Source organism: Malania oleifera, chromosome 9, assembly GCF_029873635.1.
Source record: "Malania oleifera isolate guangnan ecotype guangnan chromosome 9, ASM2987363v1, whole genome shotgun sequence".
Classification (NCBI taxonomy): domain Eukaryota; kingdom Viridiplantae; phylum Streptophyta; class Magnoliopsida; order Santalales; family Ximeniaceae; genus Malania; species Malania oleifera.
In genome coordinates, this window is record NC_080425.1 from 93247274 (window position 1) to 93268019 (window position 20746).

General features: G+C 35.6%; 2 protein-coding genes across 6 annotated transcripts; one reads left to right on the forward strand and one right to left on the reverse strand.

The window, feature by feature from the left end:
- Window positions 1-6543, forward strand: LOC131163956 (uncharacterized). 5 transcript variants are annotated; one of them, XM_058120816.1, is made up of 3 exons: window positions 1-238; window positions 1861-2172; window positions 6294-6543. In XM_058120816.1, the coding sequence occupies exons 1-3, from the start codon at window positions 114-116 to the stop codon at window positions 6361-6363; spliced, it is 507 nt and encodes a 168-aa protein (XP_057976799.1). In that variant the 5' UTR covers window positions 1-113; the 3' UTR covers window positions 6364-6543. The 5 variants fall into 5 exon arrangements, with proteins under 5 accessions (XP_057976799.1, XP_057976800.1, XP_057976802.1 ...); XM_058120817.1 differs by lacking the exon at window positions 6294-6543 and adding an exon at window positions 3132-4328 and having other exon boundaries at window positions 27-238; XM_058120819.1 differs by having other exon boundaries at window positions 41-254.
- Window positions 6544-8033: 1490 nt separating this feature from the next.
- LOC131163955 (putative calcium-transporting ATPase 11, plasma membrane-type) lies at window positions 8034-18738 on the reverse strand. The gene is made up of 7 exons (XM_058120815.1): window positions 18338-18738; window positions 11976-12030; window positions 9945-11884; window positions 9709-9867; window positions 9113-9284; window positions 8705-9003; window positions 8034-8568 (listed from the first exon to the last, which is right to left on the reverse strand). Exons 1-7 carry the CDS (start codon window positions 18509-18511, stop codon window positions 8257-8259), a joined length of 3111 nt encoding a protein of 1036 aa, XP_057976798.1. The 5' UTR covers window positions 18512-18738; the 3' UTR covers window positions 8034-8256.
- Between the last annotated feature and the right edge of the window lie 2008 nt (window positions 18739-20746).

Sequence of the window (20746 nt, forward strand, 5' to 3'; positions counted from 1 at the left end):
ATACATTCTTTTTAAGAAAAGCCTTTGATACGGTGTCGTTTTGTTTCACAGTTGCACTGGCTCCAACTTCATGTAGCAGCTGTACCGAGTGAGAGAGAGAGAGAGAGAGAGAGATGTCTCTGGTAGACTACGCTTCCTCCGATGACGACGACGAAGGAGTTAACGAGGAAGAGGGAGACCACCAGTCAGAAGCGCCAATAGATGATTCTGGCCCTCCTCCTCCTCCTCCTCAAACCCAGTAATTTGCATTTCCTGCAAGTTTCTGCTTTTTCGATTTCATTTGAGGGAAACTTGTTTGGAAAATATCTAGGGTTTCTTATTTCGTTCTTATGGCTTCATAAACCCCCTGTTTGATACGTATGGATGCTTTTAGATTTGAAGTATTATCGACTATCTTTAGCTAATTGAAGAGATGTACACCTCTCTTACGCTCTGTTTAGCTGCTGAGTAAATTCACCTGAAAAAGAAAAAAAAAGTTTTTTTTTTGGCTTCAAGTTTCTATTTACGTTCCCCCTCCCATGTATGGAGAATAAACAAACACGCGGAAAATTCCCGGAACACAACTGGTGAGAAACACGATGGATACAAGCACACGCCAAAGAAAATAATCCGTGGTTTGACAATTTTACCTACGTTCACGGAGTTGCAGTAGTTTCACTATTATCAGGAAAGTATATAGAGTAGAGCAATTACAGTTTCTCTCACTCTCAACAAGGAAGAAACAACATGCACAAGCCCTAATCGTGCACACAAGAATCTCACACCACTCTATGCCGCTCTACTCACATAGACGAACATTAGAAATATATATCTTAGGATTTACAAGATCATAACTTTCGAAATAGGAAAGTTTTGCCGAAATCTTGCACATAAGATCATCGCCGTCGACCTAGTCGCACCCCTATTTCCTATGGTCGTGACCTGCTTGAGCCTCGTGGGAAATCAAGAATCTTGAACTTCAGCATTCTCGACCTAGTCGCACCATTAAGTCTTCCTGGTCGAGATGATGGAGCCTCTCAGGATCTCGTCCTTCAAGATATCTCAAAATCTTGATTTGGTTGCCCTTTAGGGTCTTCCTGATCGAGCACTTAGATGAGACTCTCAGTATTTCTGGCCTGGGCCGCATGGATTAAACATAACTAGGCTCCACAAAACCCAACATCGCACACTAGTGTGGGTGGTTTAAAATTAGGCTTGAAGTTTTACGCCTTTCGTGGTTGGTTCTAGTTGTGGGAATTTAACGGTTTCATTGTAGTATCTCAATCAACTTATTTAGTTGAACATTTGTACAATTCCTTCAAGATTGAGGATGTATTCTTATTTTTGAATCCCCTATGCCATTGTTGGGATTAATACTTTTTATCTGTTTGTCTGTTATTATTTTGTGCTACAGAGCATTTTAAAGGGGCAAACTCATATGAATGGTAAAGAAAATAGGGAAACATTGAAATTGATGACCAGGATCAGTTTTGGAGTTCCATGGAATGGCGCCACATTAAATTTTGATTGTCATTGATAGATTGCATTCGCTTTAAGCAATTAGCCAAGTAGGATCTAGTTTGCTTGGTAAATGGATTTAATTTGCATTTTATTACTTATTTGATGGGGAGTGAAGATGGAATTGGCTACATCTGGGCTGCTTTAGCTCCTTTAGTATGATTTAACCTCTCACTGTCACCCTATAGGATCTTACTCGTTTTGTCAAGAAGTAATATATGCCATGAAAAGAAAGATCTGTATTTGTTGCCTATGGCAATGAAAATGCATTGGAGGACCATAAATTGTTATATCCCACAACACGTGTTATTTCTTATTTCAGCATCAGCATTATTTATTTAGTTTTATTTTTATAATATGTAGGAACTCAGGGTCAACACCGAATCAACAACCAGATAGCACCTTACATTCATCAATGCCTTCTTCCCTTGAGAAACTTCCTGATGCCTCACTCCTATTAAATTCACCTGCTATCTCATCTTCTCTGGCAAGCCATAGTGACCACGCTTCTCGAGTTGCAGCTGCCATCGCTCAAAGTGCATCCCGCAAGAGAGAGTCTAATGGATTGGTTTCCAATTTTCCTCTCAGCAAAGTTCCAAGAGGTACCTTGCCCCATTCTAGGAATGTTCCAGATACTGAAGGTGGTCTTCTAGTGCCACCTCAGCTTAGAGGAAGGTGAGTCTGTGTTAGTCTCTAATTCCCCTCGCTTTATAAATGCACTATTTAAAGAGAGACCTGCATTTTTTATTTCATTATACTTTGACATTTCAATCTGACTTTTCCTTATCTACAAATAACTGACCGACTGTAAAAAATTCCAAATTGTATGGATTGCACATTATGGCATCCTGGAGAATTTTCTTTAACTCATGACCATTTTTCTTATATTTTACAAATCCTTTGATCAGTTATATTGTAGTGCCTTATTGAGCTATTAGAGTTGGCTGCCACTTGGCCCCATAGATGTGGATAACATTGTAGTCTATTAGTCATACATGCACATATGCACGCTGCTCACACACAAAATGAATTAATTTTATTCATACTTTATTTGACTCAATGATTTATTAGATGTGGATATTTCAAAAAGGAACCAAATTAGTTATTTTGGTTCATCGACTTATTTTGAATTTGTGACAGAGATGAATCAAAAAATCTGTTTAATCAGCTTGTCAAGATGTTACTTTGGATCAATTCATTATTGCATGGGAAGCAACTTTGAGTTCATGCAAAAAATAGGAACTTGTTTGTGTTAATGAGGTGAAGTAAACTCTCTTCTTTGATAATTCATCCAAAAAGAAGAAGAAAAAAAGAAAAAAAAAATATTCTTAAGAAATCATTAATAGATGAAGTGTGTCTAACTTTCTAGAAATGTGAGTTGTTTAAACAAGCTGGTATGTGGGACAGATGGATGAATATAGGAGGAATCAAGTTGTTTTTCCATAACAAGCACAACATCATGATTCTTAAGACTGAAATAGGCTGAAAGATGAAAATTAACTAGTAATCTACATTATGTTGGTGAGATATTACTCATGAGATATGAGTCTGTCACTATGTTGATCTCTCTCTTTTTTATCTTTTGAATGAGTGTCTATCACTATGTTGATGTATCTGTTTTTATCTTTTGAAAGAGTGTTATGCCGATGGGCTTATCTCATGAATCAGCTGCGGGTTGGGGGAATTTTGAAGTTATAATGACGGCAACCATGTTAAGGATGTGGTGGACTGGTGTTTGACACCGATGATGACCATGAGTACGATTGAAGTCTTACAAGTGGTGAAATATCATACAATTTTCTTATTTCTTTCCTGGGATAAATAAATTAGAGATCATTATGACAAGAACAAGATGTTGTGACTTGTGAGTGTTGATATTATTAATATTTTTAAATTCCTTGCAAAAAAGTAATGTATCTTATTGTGTAATTGGCTTCCCTTTTCTTTTGAATTTTGGGAATATCCATTGAACCCTTCCATCTAGGTATTGTAGGGTTCCAAAGCTGCCGAATTGGTTTTTTTTTTTCATGAGCCAATTGAATTGAAATGAAGATGTCTAGCGTATGACTGTTTCATAGCTGAGCTTAGTTGCTGGAGTTTGTTCGAGTATGTGGGAAAATGAGAAGGCAGATATAAGGAAGCAAAGTACGATTGTATGGAATTGCAGGTCTTGGGGCGTTAGAGAGGTTGCAGATAAAGAATGCATTGATATCAGCTTCTATTAGCACCAAGTTTGTGTCTATATGAATTCTGCAGTTGGTAGATGAACTCATGTCGCATTACATGCTTCAGAGACTTCCTATGTGCTCTGAAATTGATGGTTTAATCAACTGGCTTCTTAGATTCTTTGTGAGCTCAGCTTCTGGTAGAAAAGTGGGTCTGCTGGAGAATCAGGATTGGAGAGTGAAGCGATAGAAGAACCCTTGCCAGGAAGAATCATTTGGTATGCATTGTAGGAACTCAGTTACTGCTATCAATTACTCACCTTGTGCATTTGAGGTGGCAAAGTGTATGCCTTCTGATGTGATGGCACAACAACAAGAACTTAGGTTTTAAGGAGGAAGAACACCACTAATCTTTCTAGATTGGAAGTGATGCGGTTTTCCAATTACATATGTTTGTTGTGTCATATTTGTTTTTGTTTTATTGTATGAGCGAATCATTGCCTATGTTTGTCAGCGAAGAGAGACTAGAAGAATGATTTGTTTGGGTTGACAAGCTTTTTCAGCCCCAAAACTAAGAATCAATGGAGTCTATCCATGAACATCTATTCTATTTGTATATCTAGGTGGGGGACCTCTCTATTCATATAAAAGTTTTTTATGGCATGATATGATCGCCTAGCCATAGCCGCAAATCAGCTGCACTCAATATGCGGTTGGATCAGATCTTTCACTTTGACAGAAGCTTTTGGTCAGATTGTGAATGTAAGCTTGAAAAAAAACAAATGTCAAGAAGAAGAAAAAGAAGAAGAAGAAGAAGATGAAGCAGAAGAACCATTGAGATTGTCATGATTTAGGTGGATTCATGCCACCTATGGCAGTCTTGTAAATGGATCATCTTTGCCTTTCAAGCCTCATTGCTCACTTCCTACCCATATTAGAAGTTTTAAATGTGTTTTGATATTATTTTGACCTTTTAGATATTCTGGCAGGCTTGGAGATTTGGCCCTGCTATAAGGTCATACAACTTCAATTTACTGAAATTGAACACCCTGCCAGCTCTATTCAAGAGGAAATCAGCTTGAGGATATGCAGATGGCACATGAGGGAGGTGAAAAGACTAAACTGTTGAACTAGTCTGTACCTAAACTGAATGCTGTGGGGATACTAAGAGGTGGTTTTGCTTCTCTGAAAGAGAATCCAATTCATTATGTTCCCTCTAGCTTCATTTGTGGTAGATCATGTGCAGAAAACTATGGTTACGCCGTTAAGACATTGCTTTGAAATTTGTATTTGGTAGTCTAGCATTCTGGTAGTTAGCTGCCTAATCGACGAGCATAGAATTAAATCAACAATGCTGGCTCGTGAGCTTGTCCAATGATCTCATTACAAAGTTTAATTCTTTTTGAAATCCAGACTCTTCGTTGATTGTCTTCCAACATGACTGAAATCCACTTAAAATCATTTCTTATGTGATTCTTAACAAAAGTCTAGGACACTCTGCTTGGTTGGTTTGAGATCTTCAATCAACAGTGTAATGAAGGGGGAATTTGTTCCGTTTGGGATTCTATAGCTTCACTGTTTTATGACGTCTACCATCAAATCTAATGTGTCCTATAGATGCAATTTGTTCTTCACTGAATTGCATCCGGAAACAATTCTTGGGGTTTCTGTTTGGACAACCTCTTTATCTCGTCTGCATTTTTTTGTCCATGTTTCTTGTTTTTGCGTGATTGTGGTTTCAGGTTTACATGAAAACATTTGTGGAAACTGTCAAGTAATTCTGTTGTTAGTCTTATTCCTTCGCAACGGTGCTTGCAAACATTACAAATTGACTTTTTATCGATTTTTATTTTTTTTTGGTCGTTGCAGTCTTTTTTTAAGTACTTTCATGCTTTTTCAAGGCAAAATGAGCAGGGGGCTTTTGAGTTTTCTAAAGAATTATCAAACTGCCACCATGTTTTTCTAGTTTTTTCAATGTTTACAAAATTTAACAACACTTCAGATCTATTTCCCAAGCATTCTGTACAAACTTTGAAAATTGGAAAACAAGGTAGCATTTGTAATTTTTGGAACACGATTGAATGGGTCCTTTGTTTTTATCTCTGAAAAACTGATGCTTTTTATCACCATTTGATTTGTGTCCTGGACTGGTAAGGATTTCCAATTTTGGTAAACCTTGACGCCAATCATGCTCACAAATCCACTCTTGACTGTTTAGTTTAGCGGATTATGGTTGATGTTCATTAATTCATATACCTGTTACGACTTTGGAAATTCTAATCGTAGGGACTAAAGGTGTTGCATAATTTTTCGCTTCCAAGAAATAATTATCTCTCAACTTCTAAATTGCCTATGCATCACACAATTTTTTTCTTAGAAGACTTAAATTTAAAGTGCTTTGGATGCTTGGGTGATGGTGCAAATGATACTTCATTGTGGATGGTAGTGCTACTTGTCGGGTATGCAGTTGCACAGTTTGTAGTTTCTCCGCACTCATAGCAAATTGCAGATTTGTTCAATTTGCAGTTCATTTAATATTCTTCTATCTAAACATCCCTTCTTCAGTTTCATTGAATGGGGAGAGAAAAATAAATACTCCTGTGTTGATGAATTTGAGTTGGGTTTTGGCAGGAGCAATGTTGTTACAGAAGATATAGGAACGCTGTTTGTAAAGAGGCAGGCTGACGCTTCTTCTCACTAGTACTTGAATTTAGTGATGATTTTGTTTTGTGAGTTGTTGTAGCTTCTGCTTTTGTGAAAATGTAAAGAATGCTCTCTAGGACACCAATATGATGTTTTCTTTCTCTTTTAGGGTTTCTGACAGACATTCTGGGTCCTTCTGGTGGTGTGAAAATGAATGATTGACTAATTGGATGGTTTAGTTCGTAGCAGTTTAAAACAGTTTGGTTTTGGAGGAAACCCCCTCCAGGATTTTCTACACAAAATAGACCTACCTCCTCTTACTTCAACCCAAGCTGCTAAAGAGGTGATTTAAACTGCACATTTAGTATTACACTCTTAAATTTTTTTTTTTTTGCCAATCTGGAATACATTATTTGCATATGAGAATACTTTCTTACCCTTGGAGGAATTTTAACTAGAAATTTCTCTCTCCAAATTTTTACTCGGGCTCCATTTGGTTGGTTTAACATTTTTTTTGGAAAAGTAAGTTTCTTTTTTGTTCATTTTAGCTGGATGGGTTGCTCCCATATAGATGTTGTGTCAGACTCTTATTGGATATTTTAAAAATAAATTAAAGTTTTATAATTCTTTAAAAAAATTTTAAAAATAAAGAATGAAAGATGTTTTTCACAACTAAATGAAACCTTGAGGCTTGTTTGGTATTGTTGCTGACTTCTATTTTTTGTTTCTGTTTCTTTGAGAAAATAGATTATAAAAATGTGTTCGTTTTTGTTAGTATTTTTTATTTCTGTTGTCGGTTTTTAATAGGTTCTCAAAAAATAAAAAATTAGATTATATGATTTCAGTTGTTTTGGAAATTTGTTGGAAATTTTAAAATCTAGTAATAAATTTTTTTAAATTAAATTATTTATTTTATATATTTTAAAATTAAAATCAAAATTAAATGATCATATAAATTTAAATATAATTAAAATAAGAATATACATAAATTTTAAATAATAATTATAAAGTTAATTATAAAATTCTTTTACTATTTTTGCAATTGTTAATAAAATTTTTATTGTAAAATAAATTTTTAAAAGTAGAACAATTAGTTACAATGATTGTTATAAATTTTATTTTTATTATAGTACTTTTTTAATGTAATATTATTAGTAATTTTATTATATTAATTATATTTTTATAATATTTTAATGGACAAAAGAGGTTGATCTTCCCTGAGATTTAGTAAAAAGATATGACTCTTTTTGAGATTTTAATCTCAAAAATTATAAGTATCTCTCATAAGGTTTGTTACAAAAAAACAGTTTTTCTTTTGTTGTAATGTTGAGAATCCTTTGGGCAATGTCGAGCTTGGAACTAAATCACCTTATTAAAATAAATAGGTGTTTCTTTTTTGACAAATTGTTCATAAGTTCAAGCACAATTTCTCTTAATAAAAAATATGGGTAAGATCACATATGTATTGACCAAGCTCTCCTTATTCTGGCAATGCAAACAACCTTTTCAGTTGAAAATAAAACATAAATATTTGTTGATGTGTGACAAATGTGATGTTTCCTGAGATTTTCAAAATCTACACATTTATTCTTTAGAATATTTATATATGATTTTTTTTTTTGTTAATTTATATCCATATCAAAAATGAAAAGTCAAAAGTCGGTGGAAATTTGAAAGTCTAAAATTTTTGTGTTTTGGCCAAATCAGAAGGGGAGGCTCCTACCCAAATAAATAAAGCGAGTCCTACTCCTTATAAACATACAATTCTCGGCCGAGTTTTGACAATTTATGAATAATCCTACTCTTTTCCAAAAAACAAAATAGGCTCCTGGTTGTGTTGAAAAAGAAGCATATGGAGCACGGAAAAAAAATAAAAAATAAAAAATAAAAAAAAAATGGGAGGACCATGAGAAATGTAAAATTGAGATTCTGCGGTGATGGGGTGGGGGATTCAAGCAAGATCAGGGCCGGCCGGGAGGGGTTCGTAGCCGTCGTGGTTAGTGGCACCGCGCATTTTGGTTGGTTCAACGGGTATACACTTGAGGACTACTCCCACCACCAAGCCCACTGCTCCTATGGAGATGCTGGCCACCCACAACTCCCAGCTCAGTGGTACCGTCTCAGCAAAAGTACCCAAGAATTCGACTATTATGATCTGGAAAGCCACTGTCGACACCATGATGCCCATGAATACCCAGCTATCCCATATCCCCCTCACTATGTTTTTCTTCTCCATGTCCCTGCTGTTCATTTCGTTGAATACCTGTACAGCATTTCGTAGCATCAGTATTTGGAGGAAGAAAAAAAAAAAAAAGAAGCCCGGAGAATGGGCAAAGCGTGATAATTAAAGGGCGACGCGCAGCGAAACATGCTCCAGATGGGAAATCAGTAAATTGAACCTGGCAAAACACGAAGGAGTTGAAGATGAATGTATTGAGGATGGAGCTGGCATCTGATCCCGAGAGCTTCAGAAGTCGTTTCCCGTCAAATTTGAGAACCAGAAGGACGGCTAGTTGATAAATGCTCTGGCCGATGATATTCCTCCACATGGTCCTCGTGATGAAACTAGCATTCCTTCCAACGGGAGGTCTTCTCATCAGCTCATCATTTGGCGGTTCTGTAGCCAGTGCCAGTGCCCCAAGAGTGTCCATGATCATGTTCACCCATAGCAACTGAACAGCAGTGAGGGGAGCAGATCCTGAAACCAACTTCACACCCATTAATTATCCACATCATCTGAACAAATATTCAGGTTCTTACCAGAAGTGTAATGGTGAGATGAATGCGTTAGAAATGGGGGAACGTACCTGAGATGCATGCCGAAACAAAGTTGAGCATGAGGGCAACGACGTTCACTGTCAACTGGAACTGTACAAACTTTTGAATATTTATATAAACTGCCCGACCCCATTTGGCAACATTTACTATGGTGCTAAAATTGTCGTCCATAATGATGACATCGGCGTTTTCTTTAGCCACCTGTGGATGGTTATGACGGAGCTGCTTAGTTAAAGAGGACACAACAGAATTGTAGATGAGGTAGAAAAAATATAAGCATGCTTAAGTGTTCGTGTTCTATGACATTCATTACAAATTTAGTTTACAAATGGACAGAAGACTTATAGAATTAATCTTTTAATCTATGCATTTTTCTCATTGAATACATCACTAAAAGGTCATGTTTTGTTCCAATACTGGACAGTCAAGCTCTGCAGTTGGGGTAAGATGTTGACAAATAAGTCACCAGTTCTTGAAAAATATTTCGAAGCAAAATCAAGAGATGCTGACAAATTGAAACAAGGTGTTAGCAGGTCTACATGTGTGCCAGCACACTATTTGTGACAAAAAGTATTTTTCAATCAAATAGCATGATTGAGCAATGCCCATAGAGTCCATAATTTACCTCTGTTCCAGCAATGCCCATAGCAAGTCCAATGTCTGCCTCATGCAAAGCTGGAGCATCATTGGTCCCGTCGCCAGTTACTGCCACTACCTCTTTAGATACTTTCCTCAATTGGTTCACTAAGGTATGCTTGTCCAAAGGCAGTGATCGAGCCATAACCTGCAGGAAGTCCAAAGTATTTCAGAAGAACTTCTCTGTTATGTTAAGATTAAGAAATTCTTAAGCTACTGTGAAACCTGAAGCTTTGGAATTAACTCCTCCATCTCCTGGGGGCTTTTGTTACGAAAATCTGGCCCTTCTATGGCAAAGCCATCGTCTGTCAAAATGCCACATTCTTTAGCTATGGCTTTTGCTGTATTTATATTGTCACCAGTGACCATCCTTACAGTAATCCCAGCAGCTAAGCAAGTCTGCACAGCTTCCCTTACACCAGGTCGCACTGGGTCCTTGATTCCAATCACTGCTATTAGCGTATAGTTATCATTGGGAATATTATCAACACTGGAATTATCTTGTATATCTTTGAAAGCCAAGCAGAGAGTTCTTAGTGCTTCACAAGCAAAACTATTTATGACCTCACTTATGTTTTTCCTTTGTTCTTCAGATAGGGTTACGGCTTCCCCATCAGTATTAACAATCTTGTCACACATTTTCAAAATTATTTCTGATGCTCCTTTGCAAAATGCTCGAAAACCACCTCCTGGAAGATTCACAAGCACAGACATCTTTTTCTTGACTGAATTGAAAGGTTCAACCTTCACTATGTTAGACTCCAGGCGATTGGCATTAAAGTCACCTCCCAACAGCAAGCCAAACTCTAATATGGCTCTTTCAGTTGGAGTACCCAAAATGTCAGTTTTTCCATCTTTCCCTTTGACCACCTCAGAGCCAGTATTCTGAAATATAGACTGCAGAAGGAAGCTCAATACACTTTCAGAAAGAGAAGATTTCAATGTATTTTTTGTGCTGTTTTTTCCTACAACTTTAATTTCTTCACATATCCATAATTTATTGACGGTCATATGATTTGTAGTCAAAGTGCCTGTCTTATCTGTGCAAATGCAAGTAGCAGATCCCATTGTCTCACATGCAGATAGATGCCTCACAAGAGCCTTATTATTCATTAATTTTTTCATTGCAAAGGCTAGACTTAATGTTACTGCTAGTGGTAGCCCTTCTGGAACTGCAACTACGATGATGGTAACTGCAGTAGCAAAAAAATTCAAAAGCTCAAGCGCATCGCCTGAAGACCAATCCGTCATCCTATGGTGAATTGCTTTCTCCACAAGAAACCGGGCAGTAAGCACCAAAAATGTTAGCACAGCAAAAGCCAAACCAATCTTCCCGATAATGGTTGCCACTCCATTAAGCTTCACCTGCAAGGGAGTCTCATCTTCTCCCCCTTCATTCAAAGTTTCCATCAATCTTCCCCATTCTGTCCTCATACCAACAGATGTCACTAGCATTTTACCAGAACCATCTTGCACTTTGGTCCCTGATAGAAGGAAAGGCGACTTTTTATCAACATTCACTGGCTCGCTCTCACCTGACAAGCTTGATTCATCAATTGACAAGCTATAGCCTGATACGAAAACCCCATCTGCAGGAACTTGATCTCCAATAGATAGTAAGACAATATCTCCAACCACCAAATCATAGATTGAAACCTTCTGTCTGCATCCATCTCGGTTGACCTGAACAATTATATTCTTCTTTTCTTTATCCAACTCCTTGAATTGCAAGGACTGCCTGTAGTCACTGATTGCTGTAACCATAACAACTAGGATGATACTGAGTATTATTCCCAACCCATCATACATGCCTTTTGGCCACCCTTCAGTCCCAATCCCAACACCTATAGAAACCACAGCACATACAATAAGGATTATTAGAGTTAAGTCTTGCAAGGCCTCCCAGACAAACATCCAAAAAGTTCTTGAAGGTTTCTCGACATATCTGTTTAAGCCATAAATATTTTGCCTGTTGGGTATTTCACTTGCAGCAACACCATCATTCAGTGAGACGGACAATTTTCCTGCAACTCCTTCAACCCCTCCATGAAGTTCTAAGCCCTTGCTATCATGGGTGCGAACAATGGATGCAAGTTCATCTGGCTCAATGCCAAAACCAGCTTGCCTAACTCCTCCAGAGAGTTTGTACTCAACTCTTTTACCAGCTGTAATAGATGTAAATGAATAAATAATAAAATGATAAAAGAAAGAGTACAGAAGAATACTACATTCTAGGTGATTTGTTGAAGATCATACCGTCAATAAAATGCAATGCAGCTTTTTGCACGTATAAAGCTACTCTTATCTTTTCCTGACCAAAAACAAATTATATTATGGCTAAAGAAACTAAAAATGGGAAAACTCATTACGCTATGTTTTCAAGAACAAGCAGTTGGTATTTACAACATCTCAAAGTGAAAACCAATTCAGACACATGTATTCAAACATTCCCATGGTCACCCTTCATATGCATGGGCTGCTTAAACAATCCCTAGTTGACATTCTACCTTATCAAAGCTCTCGCTACTTCGAAGTTACAGGCCATAAGTCATGCGGATATCTACACAAGGATGAATATCAACATTTTTGAAGAAGCTGAGGCTTCTTTGTTCCATAAAAAATTTCACAATGCAATCTTTAAGCTACAATTGATCCTGCATTACTGAAAACATTTTTATATAGATAGCTTGAGTGGATTAAACAACAAAAATGATGATTCTTTTTTGTTGGAGGCGGGGGGAGCGGGTGTTGGTTAAGGGATGTGACCAAGTGAAAGTGTGGTGATGGTACTTTTCACCTGAGTTATTGTCTACATATGAACAAATGTTGTGCAATTAAACTGAAAAAGAACTGATCAGAGAAGCTAAAAACTTGATTATAATCTGAGTCAGTGCTTACTCCTTTCAATACTTCTGGAATTCAAAAGAATCCCTCTATTGATATCATTAAATCATGTGAAGAAAGAGATGGCTCCCAAAGTTATTTTTTTGTAGTGCATTTAGAGGCTGAGTAAGGTGCACTGCTATGGAGATTTTAAACAGCTTCTATAGAACATAACTCAAGACTGGTTTGTATACTTTTCTTCCAACACTTGAGCTCCTCTACAGTTTTGTAAATATGGACGGCTAATTAGAGGGCAGATAATTTAGCTAACGGGTGCTGCACTGTTCAAGGAATCTAGAGATGGTGTTCTAATAAGAAAAATATCATTACTCGTTAGAGGGAATTTATGTAGTAACTTGATTTTTTTTCCCTTCTATAAAAGAGGTTAGAGGAGGGGGAGAGGGGGGGGGGGGGGGAGAGATTCACTGCACCTTGGCTCATCATTTTGAATTCATTTCAAACTACTCACTATAACATTTCTGCATTAAACCCAAAAATTGTCTTTGCCTTCGGGCATGGGAACCCAAAATGCGCATTAGTAGAATTAGCTTGCACTTTCCACTCATGGAAAGCACAATTGCCGGAAAAAGCTGTAGCCACTAGGCCGCTAGGAGTAGTGGTGGTGGTGGTATCCCGTTATGGTTCTAGAAGTCTTGGAAGGCCTGTCTCAATCCATCTGATCAACTTCAGTGCACGAAGTAAGCAATTGAAGCTTGGTCATATGGTAGGTGGTCACTATAAGAGTAGAGCTGTAGAGAGTGACTTTCACTTTCCTATGGAAAAAAGAACTAAAGTCGTGCCTGGTATTATTAAAGATAAAAATAAAATAACCCCATAAAATGAAATTTTGGGTTAAATAAAACCATGGGCGGAACAATCACTATGTCAAGGAAAGGGTACACTATTTTTCAAAGAAAAATGGAATGAAGGACAAGAAATCGTGGTCATCACTTTCGCCATATATTAATGTCCGTCTAGTCTCACATCGTCTCTATGAGTAGTTTCAAAACGAGTATAAAATCTTTTTAACTCTTTCTCCTTAACACTTAGGTTTTGAGAATGATTTCTCTAACATGGTATAGTTTTCTTAACTCTCTCTCCTTAACACCTAAATTTTGAGGATGAGCTCTCTAACACCATAACAGCAGTTCCACACGAATTTGCTTTCCTCATTTCCTCTAGTTTCCTCTTAGTACCAAAAAGTTGAATTGAAGTTTCGAAGGACAGTGTTCAGAAATTAAAATGAAACCGATATCGGATATCCCATCTCACAAGTCATTCAAAATGCTGGTCCTCATCTACCATATACAAGCTGCATATAGCCAGATAGGTGGTGGCTCAGTACTCATCATTAAATGCATCCTACTTAATGGACTTTGCGATGGTAGATTAATTTCTTCGTCTGTATTGAAAATCTATAGGGGTTGCAGTGTATGGGACTATCTAGGAAGAAAGAGAAAAGCATGAAACAAAGGAAAAAAGATGAATGCCTACAGGGTAGACTATCAGACTTATGTTTTGCGGGGAAAAACACCATGTCTACATATAAACAACCTGGGTTCGCCATCAATAAACAAAAATTTTAAAATTAAAGCACATGCACACAGCTTGACTGTACAAATAGTTTGTCTGCTCATCTTGGTAACTTTTAGCCATCCATAAATACTTTTTGCCTCATGTTGGTTTGTAAATTAAAATGTAGGAAGGGAGAAATTAAAATTTGAACGAGTAGCAATGATGAAATTAAGTGATAAAAAATTCAATTCCATGACCTCTACTCATCCTACTTACCATTATTACATTTCATTGCTATATACCAAACATATAGTTAGCATGTGTTAATGAGGGTTGATAAGCTTTGTGCAACTATAAAAAAAAAAAAAAGACAGTCTTAGGGTTCGGGAAAGGGACAGATCACAATGGATCTATAGTACGTAACCTTACCTTACATTTGTGTAAGAAATTGTTTTCACACCTAAATCCCGTGACCTCTAGGCTTCATGTTTATGCAACTATATATTGAAAAAATTAAAAAGCGAAAGGTGATTTAATTAATCTAAATTTTCTTTTACTCCTTAACCATTCCTGGCCCATAAGAGAGGACCAGCCTACTTTATACTACTTTCGACTTAGGCCCTCTTAAGTCATATCACTTAATTTTGTTGCACAAAATACAAAAATACTTAACCTAATCTAGTCTAATCCACCAAAACAAAAGCATTGTACTCCACATTCATATTTATAGTGCAACAAAGAAAAGCATACTATTCTTTTCTTTGTTTCCCACCACGTGTAAAATAAAGCTCCCAAATATCATTCGTGTAGACCAAATTTGAAGTAAAAAGAATTTTATTGTTTAGAGATCTTTTGGATTGTATTAAAGAAAATAATTCCAGTTACAATTAGAATGAGTTAGCACTCTTTTTATTACCTAACTTGTTTGTTTATCGACCACTCTATAATGGTATACCTAACACCAACAGTCATCACTTTAATTCTGCCTAAAAAATAAATCAAATTTCGATCATGCAAAATAGTAAAGTTGACATAATTTTTTTCTTTTAAAAAAAATTGATCAGACTAATTAGTTTTTCTACTCTACTTTTGTCATGTCAATAAGGTGCATGGATTATCGAAAGTTAGGTACAGAGCATGTCGGCAAATCTAAACCGTCCAATCGGGTTCTTGTTCACAGTCGGAAGCCGGTGAAGTAAAAAGTAAGAAAGTATTTCACAACCCCCTGTTGGGGCCAATAAAAGTGAGGCTGTAAATGATGCAGCAAGATTGCTGCAGCCGGCCACTTAAATAAACTTGCGGCACCTGGGTGGTGTAAATAAGTAAACAATAAAGTAAGGAGAGGTAAAGCAGATTTGGATGTGTGGATTGGCACACACTCCAAGAAAGAAGGTATGGTGATGCAGGAAACTTGGGGCAAATAATTTCTCCTCTCGGCCTGTAAAAAGGAGTACTCCTCCTTTATTTTATTTTTTTGGATTACACACCGGTTATCCACGTGTCCGTTTTACGGTCCATATGACTAATCCTGCACCCCTTGAAGTTGACCCCACAACTCCAAAGGAAGGGTAAATTTAGGAATCTAGGGGCAAAAACGAATCCGAGAGGGTTTGAACACCTGACCTCGTGAAAGGTACTCCCGCAGTCCGCACTATCACCTAAACTACCCTGGGGATAGTGCTCCTCCTTTATTGTGTTGGCCTCCGGTGGTTAAAATATACCCACAGAAAAGTCTCGTGAAATTAATATACACACAAATAAAGCATGCGTGAGAGTAAGTGAAGGTATAATAAGTGTGTAAGTGTGCATTAGGGTGAGTGAGTTGAGTGTGTTATAATTCTTCTCCTCCTTCACTGCATACCTATATATATTATATATATAGTGAAATTATTCCTTTTATGTGGATGTAGGCTAAATTGGTGGAACCACGGAATCTTGTGTGTTATTTATGTGTGTGTTATTTGATCTTGGATGGGATTCATATCCCAACACCCCCATGCATGATAAATGAGTTCAAATGAAAAACGACAATTTAATTGACAAACCATAATGTTATATTTCCATTAATTCACACAAAGAAATTTAAAAGAGAATCAAATTTAACCAATTAAGTGCCTCGGCAAATTTTAAGCTGTCCTAAGGGGATGACATAAATGTAAGCTCCACTATGGCAACAACTAGTTGATTGAAAAATGTATTATTAAAAATATTTAAAAATGTTCTATTACTACCATCCATTATTAACAATGTCTAATAAACTAAAAATGGATCTTCTAAAAATTACTCTATAGAGTTTGTTAAATTCAATTCTCCCACCTGTTTTTAAAGAGTATAAAAATTAATATATTATTTGGATATTTACATATGTATAAAAAATGAAGAAGAGAGTTGATTGGAAAATGTACTATTACTAATATTTAAAAATATTTTGTTACCATCCATTATTAAATTTATCTAATAAACTAAAAATTGATCATCTAAAAATTACTCTCTATATAATTTTTAAATTCAAATCTCCCACCTATTTTTAAAGAGTTTAAAAATTATTTTACACTCCACAACAAAAATATATATATACATCATTTCAAATTTAATGATTACACAAGTTAAGAATTATATCAACTATTATATTTGTAGATATAAATAATTCGTTTATTCACATTTTAAAATGACAGCCTTTTTTAAAGCTATTATATCTATATATATATATAAATAATTTGATTATTCACATTTTAACAGATAAAGTTATAAACGAGATTGATCCAAACAACTATATACGTGATGTGCATATATAGTTCAATAAAATTTTAATAATTCATGTGGAGACATTTCATTAGACATTTCAATAATAAGGAGTGAAACACCAATTTAGAGAAGGTAACCAAGTGGCGGATTATTTAGCTTGTCAAGGCGAGAGAGGTAATATAAGGAGATATTTTGTAGGTGATGTGCTACCGAACAAAATGAGAGGTTTAATTTGTATGGATAAGATCAGCATTCTAGGACTTCGTATTTAATTGTCATCATTTGCTTCTCCTTGTTTTCCACAGTTTTTTTGTTTTACAGATAGTTGTCATCAGTTTGTGGTTATTTTGTTTAATTTGTGTTTGTTTGTTTTGATTTTTTTTTGGGCTTGTTTAGTTTGTATTAGGTAGTTTTTGGTTCGGGTTTTGTTAGGCTTGTTTTGGTTTTGTAAATCTTTGTGGTTTGGGATTTTCATTATAAAAAGAAGAAGTTAAAGGTGTGATAACTAAGTAATTATGAAGGGCAAATGTGACCCGGCAAGTCAATTAAGATTAACCATATTCACATTACAAAACTTTTCATTTACTAACAAAAGTTGTTATTAATTTTTTTATCGAATGTCACATCCATTTTGTAACAGTGAGAATGTTTCTTGTGGAGTAGAAATTTCCAAATATTTTCTGAAAATCATTCATGATGAACTCAAAATCAGGGAAAACGCGTGACACATGGGTTATCCGATTTGACCCGGCAAAGCGACCATTATCGGCGAAGCTGGCGTACACATGCTGTACGAGGAAAATGGAAGCGATCGCACGACGATCACGACGAACGTACTCGCACGATCTCGATCCTACCCTTACATGCACCTACATTCGAGCCACAATGAATGCCCCCCTTCCCTATTGACTTAAACTTTTTTGTAAAAAAAAAATTCTGACTCACCAGGCCCCCGCGATCTCGTTTCATCCGTGATCGATCACGGGTGCCCCTCTTTCGTGCATATCTACGCCCCTGCGCAAAATAGCATGCATAAACTGTATGCAGCGGCGTATTTACTAACCTAAGAAACGTGCGTTTTTCTTGAATATCGGCGGCGACAGTTTGGTCATCGGATTATTCAGAATGGGAGGGGAAGATCAACGGACTCCATTTGATTAGTTGCGAGGAAATGTAGGAAACGTCACATTACCTAAAATTTTGATATAAAGATTTATCATATTTGAAATCAACGAAACCAGCCAAACACAGCTAACATCTTGCGATCGAACAGTTCCCTTCGTTTTTACGATTTCACTTTCCAAAACCAAAACGACGCGTAACACAAAAATTCCAGATTCATATTGTGCGTCCCTTCATCTCCCTCAGGTTTTTCAGGAAGCAAAAGGAGACACGAAAATCACATACATGGCGCATCAGATTCAGTTATCAACAGATCAAACAGTTAAATCCATATAGAGTGTCAGATGAAAAACCTGCAGTTTCCTACGCTTCCTCTCGGCTTCGGCTCTCTTGGCAAGATCCGCGACCATGCGAAACCTCCGGCGGGGGTTCTTAACGATCGAGACGGCGGATCTCCATCTCCTCAAGGCTTCTTCCGAGGGTCGCTTCGGCTCGACGTCGAAGTTCTCCCTCAGGTACTTCTCCATCGAATCGACCGTATGTAGCTCCGTCTCGATTGGACAAGAAGAAGATCGACGGAGAATAACGGAGAATGGAACTAGGGCTAGGGTTTTGCGAGCATCACCCTCTGGGGGACCTAGCTTCACCGGAAAGTTTCAAAACCCGGCGAAAATGGCGGGAAAAAGGGCAAAAGAGAGAAGGGCAGCTGAGCGAATGTTCATTTCCATTATTTGTAAGTGCCGGATGCCAATATGGAAAAAGTTTTTTTTTTTTTTATTAATATCCGGGCAGCCCAATTTAAATATAAAAAGTCAAAATTGATTTGTCAAATTAAAAATTCAAGCAGCCCTTCCCTTATGGATAATTAAAATTTATAATTGAGATTAGAATATTGGCAAACAAATTTGACGGTATTTAGAAGTCGAAGTCAACAATTATTTATTGGTTTGGATTCATGAGTTCCTCTTTTTTTTTTAATTATTTTTTATAATTTCAATAACAAGAAAAATGGTATATGTCACGAGTCCATGACCATTATGGGTCATGATTAATGGTAAAGGGCTCACGACAAAGAACATTTCTCAAATGATGATATTTTAAAATTATCGAGAATGTCTCATGTTGAAATAACAATATAAAGTTTGAGATTATCACTGATAATTCTAGCATGATGGCTGAGAATTGCCTAAATTTTTTAGAATTTTTTTAGAATTGGGTTTTAGATTTATATTTTGAAAAGTAATGGGAATATAATCAGAAGAAAAATGAGTTATTTTGTTGCCATGTTTAGAGATGACAACCTTCTTAATTAATTGAATTTTAGAATCTAATATTTATATCCCTTATTTTTAATTTAATCATCTTTACTCTAATAGTTTTGGTTTTAATTTAAGTGTTTATTAATTTGTTTTGTGCTTGAAATATCTTTTAAAGGATGCAATCATAATTTCTAAATCTTACCCATGGTTAATTTTTGCGATTATTAATTTTTGACAATTAATAAACTAGAAATATTGTGCATTTTAAAGTTTAATTTGCTAATAATAAATATTGTCAACAATGAACCATTTTCAACACAAAATTATTGATTTTACCAAGCAATATCCAAATCACTTTTACTTTAAAATACTTATTCTTTATATTAATTTCAAAACGAGACCTTTTATTAGAGATGAGACGACCACTCATTCCACTAACATGATGGCTTAAGATTACCCGTACTTTCTTGAATATTTATATTATAAAATTTTGAATCAAGTTTTAAATTCAAATCTCCTAAAATAATGGAAATAAAATTGAAATAAAATTAAGATATTTTATCCTGAAGTTTAGAATTGACCTTCTAATTGATTTAATTTAGTTCATTTAATCAAATCCTCCGACAGCTACACGAGCCCTTCCCATGTGCCACAAATTTTTCCAAAACCTTGGATTCATACCTTGTACGTTGTGCCAATACAATAATTAATTCCAAGAAGACTTGAGATTTTTTACAATTTTAGAGTTGATAGCCTTCTAATTGATTTAATTTGGTTCATTTAATAAGATATTTTTCCTCAAACTTGGATTCATACCTTGTGCGTTGTGCCAATACAATAATTAATTCTAGGAAGGTTTGAAAATTTTTACAATTTGTATTACAAAAATGTAATTTTGAATGGGGAAATTTGACAATTTCGTGAACAAATAATCTTAATTTTGACTGACTTTGGCTTTGATTTTAAAATAATTAAATTTAGATGGATTAATAAGGTATATATGACTTCAAATTTTAAAGTTATCGTTTAAATATAAAAGGCTCACATGTTCGATTAATTTTAATTTGGTAATATTTTTAAAAATAAAAGAAAATAAAATATTATTTTCTAAAGAAAAAAAACGAAGCTAGTGATTATTTTCAATTTATGCAAATTTTCATATTTATAAATGGACATGTATTTACTCTGGTCGACCATTAAAAAAGTATAAGCATATTATTGATAACAAAATTAAAAAAACTAATCATAACTAGAATTGGTAAACAACCAAAATAATTCATTTGCCATAATTATGTTTGAAATTATTATTTTCATTTGCCATAATTATGTTTGCCAAAATAATTCATTGGTTATTTTGGTACAAAGATATTTGAATTATACTTTTTTTTTTAAAACTTTTCTAGTATGGAAAGTTGGTAAACTAGGAGTTTTCAAACTTGCATTAAAATTTTTGCTAAAATATAAATTGCTCACATATTTTTAATTTTCATTTTTATCTCAGTT

What these genes read in the sequence shown, in the direction of transcription:
- LOC131163956 (XM_058120816.1), top strand. Translation starts at nt 114, where the DNA reads ATGTCTCTGGTAGACTACGCTTCCTCCGATGACGACGACGAAGGAGTT. An exon ending in CCTCCTCCTCCTCAAACCCA is followed by an intron (nt 239 to 1,860) that starts GTAATTTGCATT and finishes TATAATATGTAG; the next exon opens with GAACTCAGGGTCAACACCGA. An exon ending in CCACCTCAGCTTAGAGGAAG is followed by an intron (nt 2,173 to 6,293) that starts GTGAGTCTGTGT and finishes GGGTTTTGGCAG; the next exon opens with GAGCAATGTTGTTACAGAAG.
- LOC131163955 (XM_058120815.1), bottom strand. Translation starts at nt 18,511, where the DNA reads ATGGAGAAGTACCTGAGGGAGAACTTCGACGTCGAGCCGAAGCGACCC. An exon ending in GGAAGCGTAGGAAACTGCAG is followed by an intron (nt 12,031 to 18,337) that starts GTTTTTCATCTG and finishes GTTTTTGGTCAG; the next exon opens with GAAAAGATAAGAGTAGCTTT. An exon ending in AGTTAATTCCAAAGCTTCAG is followed by an intron (nt 9,868 to 9,944) that starts GTTTCACAGTAG and finishes GACTTCCTGCAG; the next exon opens with GTTATGGCTCGATCACTGCC.